The 14,935-nt window shown below is 43.0% G+C and overlaps 2 protein-coding genes across 2 annotated transcripts in view; both read left to right on the top strand.

Annotated features, from left to right (window-relative positions):
* dync1h1 (dynein, cytoplasmic 1, heavy chain 1) overlaps positions 1-1,420 on the top strand; it is a 39,708-nt gene extending 38,288 nt beyond the window's left edge. The window contains exons 76-78 of the mRNA XM_083792617.1: positions 170-338; positions 613-737; positions 991-1,420. Coding sequence (XP_083648743.1) covers positions 170-338; positions 613-737; positions 991-1,119 — 423 coding nt within the window. The 3' untranslated portion in view covers positions 1,120-1,420. The remainder of the gene's footprint in view (positions 1-169; positions 339-612; positions 738-990) is intronic.
* Positions 1,421-7,714: 6,294 nt separating this feature from the next.
* On the top strand, positions 7,715-14,477 carry wdr20a (WD repeat domain 20a; the record flags this gene model as incomplete). Its single annotated transcript, XM_083791361.1, has 4 exons — positions 7,715-7,975; positions 9,857-10,039; positions 11,148-12,500; positions 13,380-14,477. The coding sequence occupies 4 exons, from the start codon at positions 7,715-7,717 to the stop codon at positions 13,431-13,433; spliced, it is 1,851 nt and encodes a 616-aa protein (XP_083647487.1). The 3' UTR covers positions 13,434-14,477.
* Positions 14,478-14,935: the final 458 nt, after the last annotated feature.

Genomic DNA, 14,935 nt, shown 5'->3' with positions numbered 1-14,935 from the left:
GTATGGCAGTCCTTGTATAAAATGTACATAATTATTGTATAGAACTCTTAACAGGCTTGGGATCTCTTCTATTCAATAGCACCAATGTTTTTCCTCTCGTTCACTGCTTTGCTTAAGCTATTGTTTATGTCAACTCATCATGTTTCCATTCCCACTCTCTTTTCATCAGAACATCCATGTGTGCATAGGCAGCCTCTTTGTGCCTGAGGCCTACATCACCGCCACTCGTCAGTATGTTGCTCAGGCAAACAGCTGGTCTCTGGAAGAGCTGTGCCTGGAGGTCAATGTCACCACCGCCCAGGGCTCTGCACTGGATGCCTGCAGCTTCGGCATCAAAGGTCCGACAACCAGCATGTTTGCAGTACCCGGGAGGGAGTGAGGGGATTAATGTTGTTGATGGCACAGCATGGTTGAATGGGGGGAAACAGCTGACTGTGAATCAGGGAAAGGAAAATGTCCTCCACAGATTCTATTAGTGTACAGCAATACGTTTAGTTGTATTATGTTAAACTACTACTGCCTGTCATCTACATAAAATTGTATTTGTCATGTCCTTATGTAGATTTTCTGTTACATTATCCTAATGCGATCCATATACAATGTCTCTTCTAGGTCTGAAACTGCAAGGGGCTATTTGTACGAACAACAAGCTCTCCCTGTCCAACACCATCTCTACTGATTTGCCCCTCACTCAGCTGCGCTGGATCAAGCAAGCTAACGCTGAGAAGAGACACATGGTACAAAGCCATAACATATCTAATACCATATTGGCCTGAATATAAGACGTTTTTTTCCCCCCAATGGAAATATCCTAAAAAACGGGGTCGTATTATATTCGGGGACTAGGCTATTTGACATTCAATGTTCTTTTTCCACAAATTAGTCTTATAATCAGTCTTCTATTCGGGACAATACGGGTACTAATGCATATCCAACTGGTCTAATGATTCACAAGTAATTATTACATTTCAAATATTCTCTTCTCTGCAGGTGACTCTGCCTGTGTATCTGAACTTCACAAGGTCAGACCTCATCTTCACTGTGGACTTTGACATTGCTACCAAGGAGGACCCACACAACTTCTATGAGCGTGGCGTTGCTGTTCTGTGCAATGAGTAGATGGAAACAAGTCTTATTTAGCCGTACTTAATTACCAATATTTATCAGCTATTAACCGTATTGTAGTCAAATCTAAAATGTGTTGTATTACCATTTTGAATAATTTTTGGTAACAGTTGTGGAACTTTTTCATCGTCCATTTCTGTTTTGGAAAGTTGCTAGGAAGGTTTGAGGAAGAAAATGGTCAATGTTGAGGGAAGTCTGAGAAAGTAATGCAATGTTTTTATGAAAGAATCTGCATGTGGTTTTATGAGGAAACAATGGATAGATCGAAATAAACAGCATAATTCATTTAAATGTAGTCTCTTGGTTTTTGATCTTTTGGCGTTAAGGTTTCTTGGATGTGTTGTCTATGAACCAGAAGAAACTGGAATCTATGATTTGGTTAATTACAAAGCAAGTCAGACAGTACATTCCCATAATTTAATGACGATCATCTCAATGTTTTTGCAATTTCAGTCCCAAATGACACCTACTGAAAACTGAAAAGGTTTGATTGCACTTGGAATTTTCTATGCATCGCCAGAGGATGCCATTTGAGTGACTCCATAAACGGACAGCTTCCAACATTTATTTCCTGGTGCCACTTTGGCAAGTTTACAGTTGTGTAAGGATAAGCATGGACTCTAATGGTGCATTTAGTTAGGCTAACTTTCATATCAATAATACCCTCATTTCGCTGCTACTTAACAATATACATATTAGTAATTAACAAGTTGTTCCTATTTTGGTACACCATTTTCTTTTTATTAAGTGCCTTGTACCTCATGCCTAGCATACATTTCAAACTTCATTACCGCTGGTAGCTGTCACTCACGTCACTGTATAAACGGGGCATAGATACAAAATAACCAGCAGGATGGTCTGAGCTTTCAATTCAGTATGTTTCAAGTCATAGTTCCCGCACATTTGACAGAAAATATTTTTTTGTTGTGACTTTGAGTAGATAGCCCTTATAAGAAGTTAAATTGCTTTGACAGTCAATTTATTTAATCTTATTATCTGCACTTATACAACATTCAACTCAAACTATATGAAGTATTCTCCAAATAAAATCACAATCTTGCCAAATTAATTATTTGCGTAAAACAAGGCATGTGAACTGAAGGAGGAAACAAAAATAAAGTACCGGTACCACTGTGTGAAGGCTGAATATTAAATAGTGCATAATTGTCATACTTAAAGGACCACTTCACCACTTTTCAACCCATCTTCATATACTAGGTCCTCACTAATCATGAAACAATGGCGCAATTTCTCTCTACTCTGTCTCATAGGAGGGCTGTGGGCAGTTCAGAAACAGTCTTCCAGTGACATCGATGGGGAATGCAATGTGAGAATGGAAGCCATCGTTCTCACGATAATGAAAATCTAAACATTTTTGTAAAAAAAATTGTTTAAAAAAAAAAGATCTGCCTAATGATGTTACTGGAAGACGGTTTCTAAACTGCCCACAGCCCTCCTATGAGACAGACTGAGTAGGAAAGAATCGTGCCATTTTATCATGATTATTAGTGAGGACCTATATGAAGATAGGTTGAAAAGTGGTGAAGTGGTCCTTTAATGGTATTACACATCTCATTTGGCATCTCTGAAGAGTTCAAATTTAGATTCAGTTAGCCTTTCTGGAGACTTGCAAATGATCCCTGTATAATGCTATAAATACCCTGAAATGCTTAAACCTCTTGAGGCAATCCACCTCTGAACAGTACTCAGCGGGTCAATGGAGACCCAATCGGTCTCCGATCCCAGGGGGATTTTCCCCCTGGGGTTTAAGAGGTTCATGGTTAAAGTTCTGTGTCGTTAAGGTGGTGACATAGCCAGCCTGATCTGGCTAATGTATAGCTTAGTTATATATGACCATGTCGCTCGCTGAAAATGCATGATTTTCAAGTTTGAGCCACTAATACAAATAAATTAGGCATATTATATCTCAAGATTAAGTCACATTTTTGGCCCGACCTTGCCAGGCTAGCTGTGACCCCAACACCAACATACGTCAGAGGGAGACCCTGTCTCCTTGCTCCTCTTCCATGTTAACACACTGCTTCTTCCTTGGCTCCTCCAACTCCACCACTTCTGCCCCAGGGAGAGCCAGCTTCCTTTTATAGAGAGATCTGAGAGTGCAGGGGCTAGGGGATCTCTCAGAGGTACCATCGGGCAGCTGGAATGATACCTCTCCCACAGGGGTGCTGGGGGTGGAGGATCTGGTTGTGAACACTCCCGAATCGTCAAATCTGCAGTGTACATCAGAATCCACAGATCCAGCATATACTGCCTGATCACCAAGCATCTCCCCTACAGGATCTGTGCAGCCACTCCTGTCGGTGAGAGAAGACGGAGCCTCCAGCTCACAGACCCACAGCTCAGAGTCACTTCCTGATCTCATCTGAACATCCGCAAGATGCTGCTGATGCTGGTCAGCAGTGGGATCTCTAATCCCATCCTTCACTGACTCTCTGAGGGAAGCGGGAGCAGGCGGGTGGCTGAATCGCCTGCTCCGACCCAAAAAACGTCCTATTCCCCCTCCCTGCTGCCTCGATCGCCTGTTTGGGGTACTCGATTCATCAGAATCCTCTGAGCTACCATCGTAGGGGTCCAAAAACTGCAAACACAGTACAAATAAATACTTCACTTTATGTACAATGAATTGAGAATATATGAAAGTTTCACTTTTTGAATTATATTACGGAAGAAATTTTACTTTTACACAATATTCTAATTCATTGAGATGGACTGTATGTGCAATTATTTTTTTATGGTTTTTTTTGTGGCTTTCACCTTTATTTTTTTTATGGAGGGACAGAAAGTAGGCCGACAGGAAATGGGGAGAGAGATGGGGGGATGACGTGCAGTAAAGTCCGTCGGGATCGGGAGTCGAACCCATGGCACACTGCCAGACTGGTTTACCAGCCAAGGTGCCTGGACCGCTGAGCCATGGCCCAGGCCAGTATGAGCAATTCTGAAGTACATTTTGATTGATTCCCAACTTGGCACTCGCTCGTCTCGTCTTGCTTCTGAGAGCATGCCTGCCTTAACATTTTGAGATTCAGTGTAATTTTGGTTTGCAGAACACATTTCTCTCACAATTGAGAAGCTTACCTGAGTGTAACAGGGATGCCGTGACGCTGGTTTATGTGACAACAGCAAGGTCCTCTGAACAGTTCCACTCTCTGGGGCACTGCTCGCACATCCCTGATTGTCAACAAGAAGGAGTTTCAAACAGGGTTTGCACCACTCACTTTTACATTTTTAGCCCACGGTTTTTGTAACCCATTGTTTCACCCAGTGTCAATTATCGAATGTAATCCTGGGCGCTACACTCACTGCCAACCTGGGGAGAGCAACAGACTGACCTCAGGCTTCTTTCACTGCAAGAGGAGTCCAAGTCACTTCTTTTCACCTGACAGGGGGAGATTCCCTGGTTGGACATAGCGTGTGGAAGGAACACGTTATTCCAACCTTTCCCCTGATGCGCCTGATGGAGGCATCTGGCGCCCCGATTGCCCAGGGGGAGGCAGTTTTAGAGACTAGGATTACTGCATGTTTTTGTGAGGGTACCTACCCTAGGGCACACGGGGAGAACATGCAAACTCAACACAGAAAGGCCCTTTCACCAACCCCACCTAGGGTATGGGCACTGATGACACGGAGGAGAGAACACGCCCCCAGCGGGAATCGAACCCTGGACCTTCTAGCTGTGAGGCAAAAGCACTACCGACTGTGCCACGTTTGCACTAATCACAAAGGCTTGGTTTACAGTTGGGTTTGTCAATAGTAGTAATGATTAGTGTAGCGTAACTGAATTATCCAATGTCTTAAAAATACTTTATTCAGACAGACGGTACAGTAGGCTACCGACTTGCCCCATATCCTTGTATAACTCAAATAATACAAGTAACGTCAACTGAGAATTCAAGGATTGTATAATTAGACAAAACAATTAATCATGTATCGTCACTCACGAGACTGAAAACGAAATAAATAACGTATTTTATGCTGCATGTGTGACTGTATATCAACAATATCCATCTTTGATCAGCATAACTGACTCACCAAGTAGGCATGCGTGCGTGCGTGTGTGTGTGTGTGTGTGTGTGTCTGGAAGAGGCATTCCATGGTGCTTAAGTACCAGCGCCTTAAGGATGCTATTATACAGCTTGGCTACAAAAGTAAACTACTTGTGTTCATATTTGGAAGCCTCGGTAATGTCCATAGATCAGTCGTGAGGGGCCTGCAGATTGCAGGCATGCCCAAGCCGAGAGCTAAGGGATCTGCACAATTCTGTTCAGTGTCTGCAATAATTGGCAGTCGCCATGGAGAAGGCGATGCTTTCTGTACCCGTGATCTGTATCCTGAAGCACTTGTTGTAGAGGTTTGCCATCCACTATAGTTTGTGTTCAATAATTTCTTGTTAAATGTGAATGCAAATAAAGATGTGTGTGTGTGTGCGCCCAAGAATACAAATAAATCAAGTAAACAAACAATACCAAGGTGCTGGTGTCGGACCATCTTGGACTGATCTCCGACTCAGATTCTGTACTTGACTGCACTTTACACATCTGGTAAAAGAAAAAAAAGAGAGAAAGTTGCAGACTATTACTCTGCTCTTTTTAGTGTGGCAGCAACACATGTTGTGAATTACAGTATGAACTAGTACACTTTTTTATGCAAGCATTATGATAGCACAATCATAGTATTATAGCGGTTTCTCCCATCATTCACGACTGGCTCTAACTATTACCTAGCCTCTCTCGGAACCCTACATAAAGCTTTTCTGAAATTTTGATGAGTTTTATGTAGGGTCCCTGTTCATGACTATATTTCCGTATGGGAATTCTCGAACGCGGACAACATGCTCTCTAAGATTGAATCTGCGGCTTTTGACTGCCTTTTTTTGTTTGCGTTATTCTGAATTCGGGAACTTTAAGTACCTATACATTCCGCTGCGAATATCTCCTGTGGCGCGGAAGCCGTGTGTATGGGTACTTATACTTCACAGATTCAGAAACCCTCACACGAAAAAAAATCGTCAAAGAGCGCAGACAGGCGTTATCCATGTTGTTTATGTTTTATGAATGTCTGCGTACCAGGTGGCAGGATACTGATGCAACAGGACCCAATGCACTGGGTCTAACAAATGTCAGTAGCATTGGGTTCTGCTTGGAGGGCTAACTATTACCACTTTCAAATGCCTGTTAGAAGTAAAACCTAGGAAAAGCACTGAAATTTACACAAAGCAATTGCTGTTTTGCACCATCAGTAACCTCGTTTCTTCCAACATAAGAGGATAAAAAGACACTAAGAATTCACTGAATCACTCACCATGTATTTGAAAGCAAGTTTATCAACATTTTGGCTGACACTTCCATCATGGTGACCTGTAACGGAAGAACACGGGTTGAATGACTGACCCGAACATGGCTGTGCCTCCAAAAAGTGTTTAATACATGGTTTTCAAATTGCTATCAGTGTTTCACAATTTAAGAACACAAGCCACACGAAAACAACACCATTCCCGACAACAAAATAACACTACCTGAAAAAGAATGGAGCCGTTGTCTCCTCCTTGGTCCCATAACTTTGATGGCACTTTGTTAGAAGTTGTCGTACTGGTTCAGATCAACCTGTTTAACAAACAACCTTGATTGCAGGTACCAGGTGTCTTTGATGTGACGCAGGCAGCCTAGGCAGGTGAGTCCTTCTTGCGGGCAGCAGCCAAGAGAAATACAACTCATCAGAGTCAGCACGTTCCAAGCTTTCTTTGGAGTTGGCAGCAAGCCGCAGCATGCTTGATATATGTACATTACTTTTTCTAACGTAAACAATGAAGACATTTGACGTACGTACGCACGCACGCACGCACGCACACACACACACACACACACACACACACACACACACACACACACACACACACACACACACACACACACACACACACACACACACACACGAATCCCATAGTCCAGAGGGACGATTGAACCGTGATTGGTTAGCCAATTGTCAGGCAGGCAGGCAGGCAACAACCAGAGTAGCAACACTAGCGTTGACTTCATGGTTGACTTCCAATAATGGAATGCGGAAGTGCTCATTCTATCTCAATGGGATAGTTCCGGATAGTTCCAGCTAGAGACGAAATGTTTTTATAATCGTCATGACGGACGAAATCATCACAGTCCAGGGAACAACCTTAGAGTATAAGGGAACAACCCTATGAATTCGAACGCAGCCCTTAGGACTAAATAAATATTTTGTTAACAAATGATGCCACACCAAACTATTTTTTTCTCTCATTGATGATTTCAAAATGAAAATATATGATTCCACATAATCACATTACATCATACATATACAGGAACAAATACTTTTAAGTTTGTATACATTGTTGTAGACATTTTAAGTTGTATTAAATGGGGGGGTTCTCCGTCCTACATATTTTTACAACTATTATCGTAGCAGCCATCAATCAAAAATCAAGCATCTTGCTGCGGTGGTGGGAGAAGCGGGGGCGCGCACGCACTCCGCTGCGTGCGTAAAGACCCCGCGCGCGGGCGCGACGATGAGGAAAAGGATGAATGTTTAATTTTCAAAGATGGCGGCGGAGGGAGGCGGAGGAGGAGGAGGGAAGGAGATGAACGAAATTAAAACTCAGTTCACCACCCGGGAAGGCGTCTACAAACTCCTCACGCACTCCGAGTACAGCCGGCCCAACCGGGTGCCGTTCAACTCGCAGGGCTCCAACCCCGTCAAAGTGTCCTTCGTCAACGTCAACGACCAGTCGGGCAACGGCGACAGGGTCTGCTTCAATGTGGGCCGTGAGCTCTACTTCTACATCTACAAAGGCGTCCGAAAGGTAAACGTTTTCGGCTCGCAGGCAGTGGCACACGGCAAACAACATCGCGGTGTCAACGGCATCGAATATTAAAAGACAAACGTGCTGGTTTATCTGAGGTGTAGTGTTGTTTTCGGAGGTACTCGATTTTGTTTTGACGCGTTTGACTTTGAAAGCTACCAGCGCTAACAAGCCCCTGGATAAGCTAACGTCAACTATCTCCGTGTGTGTGTGTGTGTGTGTGTGTGTGTGTGTGTGTGTGTGTGTGTGTGTGTGTGTGTGTGTGTGTGTGTGTGTCGTACGACGAGCTGATCTACTACATGCGTCGCATGATCGCATCCCGCGACGCGTTTTTGGCTTCGCTTGACGCTTGTACATCAGTTCTTGTGTTGGTTGGCCATCACACACCGTGGTACGCCGGAGTATAAATCCAGATAGATAGAGGCCACCTTTGACGTTGGTCTCGATCTATCTGGATTTCAGTCCATGATGTATGTACTCTGTTAGAATCTGATCGACAACTAGACTAAAACACACAATTTGATTTAACGCCAGCTTGGGATTTGACTGTGAAATACCCCCTGTCGGCGTGTCACTTCAGCTCAGAATTGATGTGACGTTGATGATGTTAGTTGAATAACAGGTTGCCTAATTGCGGACGGATCACTATTTGTATGAATTCAGTGTTTTACTTTTGCTGTGGCTCATTCTAAGGATGTAATGATATGGCAGGTTGCTGATCATGCTCACTTTGTTTCTACTGGTGCTATAGGTTATAAGTAAGACCAAATAAACTCCTGGCTAACTACCCATTCAAATTACACAATATGCCTCACTTGGTCTGCATTCTTCCTGCAGACGGGTAGTGTTTGCTACTGCCAAATGTTATATAAAACGTGTAAAACTGAAAGTGGAGCAGGGAAGTGATTGACTATCTCTGTCTTAGACACTCTTCCCATTAAGTTGAGAAAGAAGACTGACCCCTGTTTTATATGATAGACTGAATCCAGGGAACACAATAAATGGCTTATGTACATATTCCTTTGAGTGCAACCTTCATTTATTGTTTATTAACGGGTTGCGCTGCTGCCTCCTGCATTATGTGCAAATTCTAAACAGGTGGTACGCAGGGCCGTTCAGTGACTTACGACGAGTGCTTCCAAACTCCAGCACTTAGAAAAATAATCACATGCTTAGAATGTATTGACAGTAAGTAGCTCATAACATGTCTACGGTGGATTTTTATGAAAAACAAACTCGGCAGATTGAAAGAGGATAATTCAAGCTTGGCCTAGAGCTGCAATGTTGGTGAGTTTAATGTTTAATACAAGCAGATTGCAAACGCAATTTGGATGAGTAGGGAGTCAATGGAGGGTATTGCAACTCTCTATAATAAAAAAAAGAGTTGCAAATTGTGGCTAAGCATTGCACATATAACAGACAGTAATGACTGATGTGATGTTTTGTAACTTGCTTGTAGGCTCTACCTGTATGAGATTGTCTGTTTCGGAAAGCCATTGGCCAGGATTGGAAGTATTGTACTGTTGCATGATCTAACAAAACCAGAGGAAGAACTGAGTCATCTTCCACTGGAAGTATGTTCCATTCCACTGAAGGTGTAACGTGTGAATCATTAACCAGCAGACTTGTTATATATGAGCGTTATCTGGATGCCAGCCTAGAAATGTATATATTGCAGGCAGCACAATATTATTGTTAAAAAAGCGATTAGGCTACATAAGATCCTGTTCTACTGTACCCTTATTTTGAGGTGCTGATTCCTTTGTTTCACTTGTCTTCAAGATATAGTGCATCAATGCCTTTTTTGACAGTAGGTTACTGACTTCCGTTAGATCCACCAACTTGATGTGCGTGCCTGTCTGTTCTGTTCAATCTCTGCAGGCTGCTGACTTGAGCAAGCCTATAGATAAGCGTATCTACAAAGGAACACAGCCTACCTGCCATGACTTCAACCACCTCACTGCCACAGCGGAGAGCGTGTCCCTGCTGGTGGGGTTCTCAGCAGGACAGGTGCAGCTGATTGACCCCATCAAGAAGGAGACCAGCAAACTCTTCAATGAGGAAGTACGTTTTGGAAGAAGAAAGTAAAGCTGCACTTTTCAACATCAGAGATCAGTGATGTAAATAGGTTTACAATGTAATGAGTCCCGGGATGCAGGGATGGTCTTTTAGATGAGTCCCACTTTAACAACGTTAACTTAGGAGTCATATTTTGCCATTTTTCCAAATTGCAGCATTTAACTCTCATTTCATTTGATATGGTTATAATGTGGTTATATTCATGTAGAAAACAGAATAAGAAATGCTTATTATAACTAAAGCTAGCAAAATAAACTAGAATAAAGAACAGTACAGTAGTGCATCCCGTGGATGCAGATGTCATTGTTTTATTGCATCCCTTAACTATAAACTGCTTTTTGGGATCACAAATTTTTTGAGTGGTGCAACCACTCCTATAGTGTGTGTCCCTGGGTCTGTCTCTGTCCAAGCACAAAAATAGCGTTATAGCGTCTGTTCACCATCAAGTGTCACTGTTGCACAGTTTAACACAGGCACAGCACAGCACAGCACTACTAACTTCAGACGGGTCAGATTTTACTTTACTGTTGTCAATGAGTAGTTAACTAAACACATGCTATTAGATTAGCACCAACAGCTAGTGCAGCTCGGAGAGGAGTGCAGTTGGATGGCAGGGAGTGCCCGTTTTTCTACAATCTTTCTTTACACACACACACACACACACACACACAAACACAATCTTAAAATATTTTATTTGATGTAACAATTCCATTACACTACTACTGTAGTTTTATTTTCCCTATATAAACTTTGGAACAAAACACTTGGGCTTATGGATATAAGCGATATAATATTAATGTATTGATAATAATCATTAGGCCTATGTTATTTTAAGAGAACAACCTTTTTATCAGTCACTTATTTGATTATTGGTACACCCATTTGTCTGTTTCTATCGAAAATAACATTAGGGTTTTGACTGGTTTCTTATAGTCCGTGATATGGAAGTAGACATGATCATTATTAGTTCAGTGCATGGTTCGACTTGTGTCTTTACAATATAACTTGACATTGTGTTTTCCTCCCTAATTTTCTCAATCCCTATCACACCCCCCCCCCCCCCCCCCCATCCTTTCTCCCTCCCTCCCCACAGAGACTAATAGACAAGTCCAGAGTAACATGTGTGAAATGGGTGCCAGGCTCCGAGAGCCTGTTCCTGGTCTCCCATGCCAGCGGGAGCATGTACCTGTACAACGTGGAACACACCTGTGGCACCACGGCTCCACACTACCAGCTCCTCAAGCAGGGAGAAAACTACTCTGTGCACACGTGTAAGAGCAAATCCACACGGAACCCTCTCCTCAAATGGACAGTGGGAGAGGGGGCACTGAATGAGTTCGCCTTCTCTCCCGATGGGAAGTTCCTAGCCTGTGTAAGTCAAGATGGCTTCCTACGGGTGTTCAACTTTGACGCGGTGGAGCTCCACGGCACCATGAAGAGCTACTTTGGCGGTTTGTTGTGCGTATGCTGGAGTCCGGATGGAAAGTACATTGTTGCGGGCGGTGAGGACGACCTTGTGACGGTGTGGTCGTTCCTGGATTGTCGGGTCATCGCCCGTGGTCACGGCCACAAGTCATGGGTGAGTGTAGTGGCGTTTGATCACTACACTACCAGCGTGGAAGAGAGTGACCCCATGGAGTTTAGTGGCAGTGACGAGGACTTTCAGGATCAGATGATCCACTTTGGGCGAGACAGGGCGAACAGCACACAGTCTCGGCTCTCCAAGCGCAACTCCACAGACAGCCGGCCTGTGAGTGTAACTTACCGATTTGGCTCGGTGGGCCAGGACACTCAGCTGTGCCTATGGGATCTCACAGAGGACATTCTCTTCCCCCACCTCCCACTCTCGCGGACACGGACACACACTAATGTCATGAACGCTACTAGCCCTCCTCCGGGTGCCACAATACTCACTAACAACCCTAGTAACGCTACTAACGGCAACAATACCAGTGCCAATACGCCTGGTGTAAACTCCCTTCCAGCCACTTTACCACGCTCAAACAGCTTGCCACACTCTGCTGGAGCTGCTACCACTACGGCAAACAACACTAACAAGGCCAGCAGCGGTGGTGTAGTTGGTGGACTCGGCAGTGGAATAATGGACAGTGCCATCGCCACGGGTGTGAGCAAGTTTGCCACGCTGTCACTCCACGACCGGAAGGAGCGCCACCATGAGAAGGACCACAAACGCAACCACAGCATGGGCCACATCAGCAGCAAGAGCAGTGACAAGCTCAACCTGCTGACCAAAACCAAAACGGACCCTGCTAAGACACTGGGCACACTGCTGTGCCCACGCATGGAGGACGTACCCCTACTGGAGCCGCTCATCTGTAAAAAGATAGCACACGAGAGACTGACTGTACTCATATTTTTAGAGGACTGTTTAGTGACTGCTTGTCAGGAGGGATTTATTTGCACATGGGCAAGACCTGGCAAAGTGGTAAGTTCTTTTTAATGTAGAAAATGTGTGGAATTTCAATGCGAAGAAGTGCTGATCATCTTCTTAGATGGCATTTGCTCTGGATGTACTTGAGCAACACGATGTATTCTGAAACCTTATAATAAAGTGTGGACATTTTGAGTAGCATTTTGTAGGCGTAGAGTTAAGACTTCTCAGGCAGATGAGTCTAGTAATCTTAACATGTACAACTTTCATGTACATCTGCTTTCCCATGCAAACCTTGTAGGCCTAAGTTTCAAATCTAACAGAGGGTAAGAAATTATATTCACTCTATAATATTGGGCACTTCCTGTGTAGGCTTTATAGGAGGGAAAAGTTCAGCTGTGTTCATTAACTTAAATAATTGCACACAATTCCTAGCAGCAGCACAGACCAAAAAAGTGGTTGTCCGATTGCCTATGCGTTTGGCTTTCATGCAAAGGCCTTTGTATTTGCCAAACAAATTTCTGCAAATGCCGTGCCAAATGCTTACAGCCCAATATGGTTATGCATTTATTGTATACTTGCATATTGCCTGTGTTTGAGAGGACTTGCTTGAGTGATGCGCTATATAGTCATTAGTCATTGCATCTAGAACTTATCAAGCACTATCAAGATTAGTCAATCTGTTGCGTATTACCAGCAGTGACTCAGTCATAAAATGTTGATTACACAGGGACCTCTCAAGCAATCCTCTGAAAGACAGTATTAGGCTTAGCGCTACTCTATCAGCATCCACTTTCACTGCTGTGCACAGGCCTTTCAACAAAGCAGGAGAGGGTGAAGACCAGGCAACCATTTCTCTTTTTTTCTTATATTGCTTGACTTTTTTCCTTTGTGAACTTTCCCAATGCAAATCTCCTTGTTTTCCTTTTCCAGGGTTTATTGTCATCCCAAAACCAAGCCAGCTCTCCCAGTGGAACAGTAGTATAGCCACAATATTTCTGCTGCTAAAGAACCCTGCAACCCAGAGTCTGGTGCTGCTCTTCACCCCGCAAGCAGTGCAAGTTTTCTTTTTCTTTCACTCCCCCTTCCCTCCCCATGTTATGTTAATTGCATTATTATTTTCATCTCACTTGACCTAGACTAGAGGATGAATGGAGCAAGAGATTGGTGTGGTGCAATTTTTGACTATTTTGCTAATGTGTTGTCTCCCGAGAATTTTTACAATGTTTTAGAACAGTCAGTTTATTTCTGACTCAGATCTCACCCTTCCCCCCCCCCCACCCACCCACCCCTCCTCTGGAATTCAAGCTTGGCTTTGTTAGATGCAAACCGGTCAATTGTGGCTTGAGAATAAAGGGATAGTTCATTCCGTTTTCATAACGTGTACTGTTAACCCTTTTTAACCTGGTGCATTGGCCTATGCTCTGGGGCTGAGAGTTAACTTATTGACTAAAATATGAATATTGGGTGAACTGTCCTTTTTATAACCAAGTGCATGGGCATCATAAGAATTAGCATCTCCACATAATGTGGACAGATGACTAGAAAATTCCCATCAACAACTTTGCACTGATTTTGTTAGCTATGTTTTTATAACTACTAGAATGGAACAAAAAAGGAGGGTTGAGGACTGCCTTGTTGCACTTGGCTTCATCATCCTCTGTCTCGAAACCTGAATCTATAAAGCTGGATGCTGCAATCATAGTCTTTTTAAAGAAAAAATTAATTGTTTGCACTTAAATTAGTTTAGAAGAAAATGGCTTTACATTGTTTGGGTGTGCTCAGAACTCACAGACGGGCTAATACAGTAGGTGAAGAAAATGATTAAAAAAATCTATTGAGCATTTATTTTAATATTATTTTCAGATTTAAATCTGCTCTGTAACATAATGTGTATATTGTAATTCAGTGATTTGATGGGGAGGGCGCTAAGCAAATGATCATTACTCCAGTGGAAGTTTTGTCATTAATAGTTATATTTCTAAACCCTAAAGTATACATATTAATAATATTAAAATAATCTTGAATACACATGTTTCTGTTCTTTATTCCTTCCATTCCATGATTAACCCGCATTTATTGTATGTTTTTTTTAGACATTAGTGCTATTCTGCCCCATGGCTAAAATACTTTTACTTCTCTGCAAATGTGCAGAAGTCAGTCATACAAAGGGACGGTCAAGTGTGGAAGTCTATGAAGCACAGGAAATCATGCTGATCTCTAAAGATCTGCCTCGACTTGATACAGGCTCTCTCCTTTCAACTCTGTCCCAAAAGCAGGCATTTCTGGGGAGCATGCTCAGCCTCCCACACTTGAGTTAAGTAATCATCAGGGCATTTTAAATTGGATACTATCTTTGATAGTGTTTTTGTGAATGGTCATTTTGTGATTATTACCAACCAAGAGTTCAATGACCCTACACACCAACTGGGAGACAGAAAGATTAAGTGAATATAGTTTTAATTAATATGAATAGACCTTTATAGTTT

This window comes from Protomyctophum parallelum (assembly GCF_964188405.1).
Source record: "Protomyctophum parallelum genome assembly, chromosome: 20".
NCBI lineage: Eukaryota > Metazoa > Chordata > Actinopteri > Myctophiformes > Myctophidae > Protomyctophum > Protomyctophum parallelum.
This window is presented reverse-complemented; position numbering and strand designations above follow the sequence as displayed.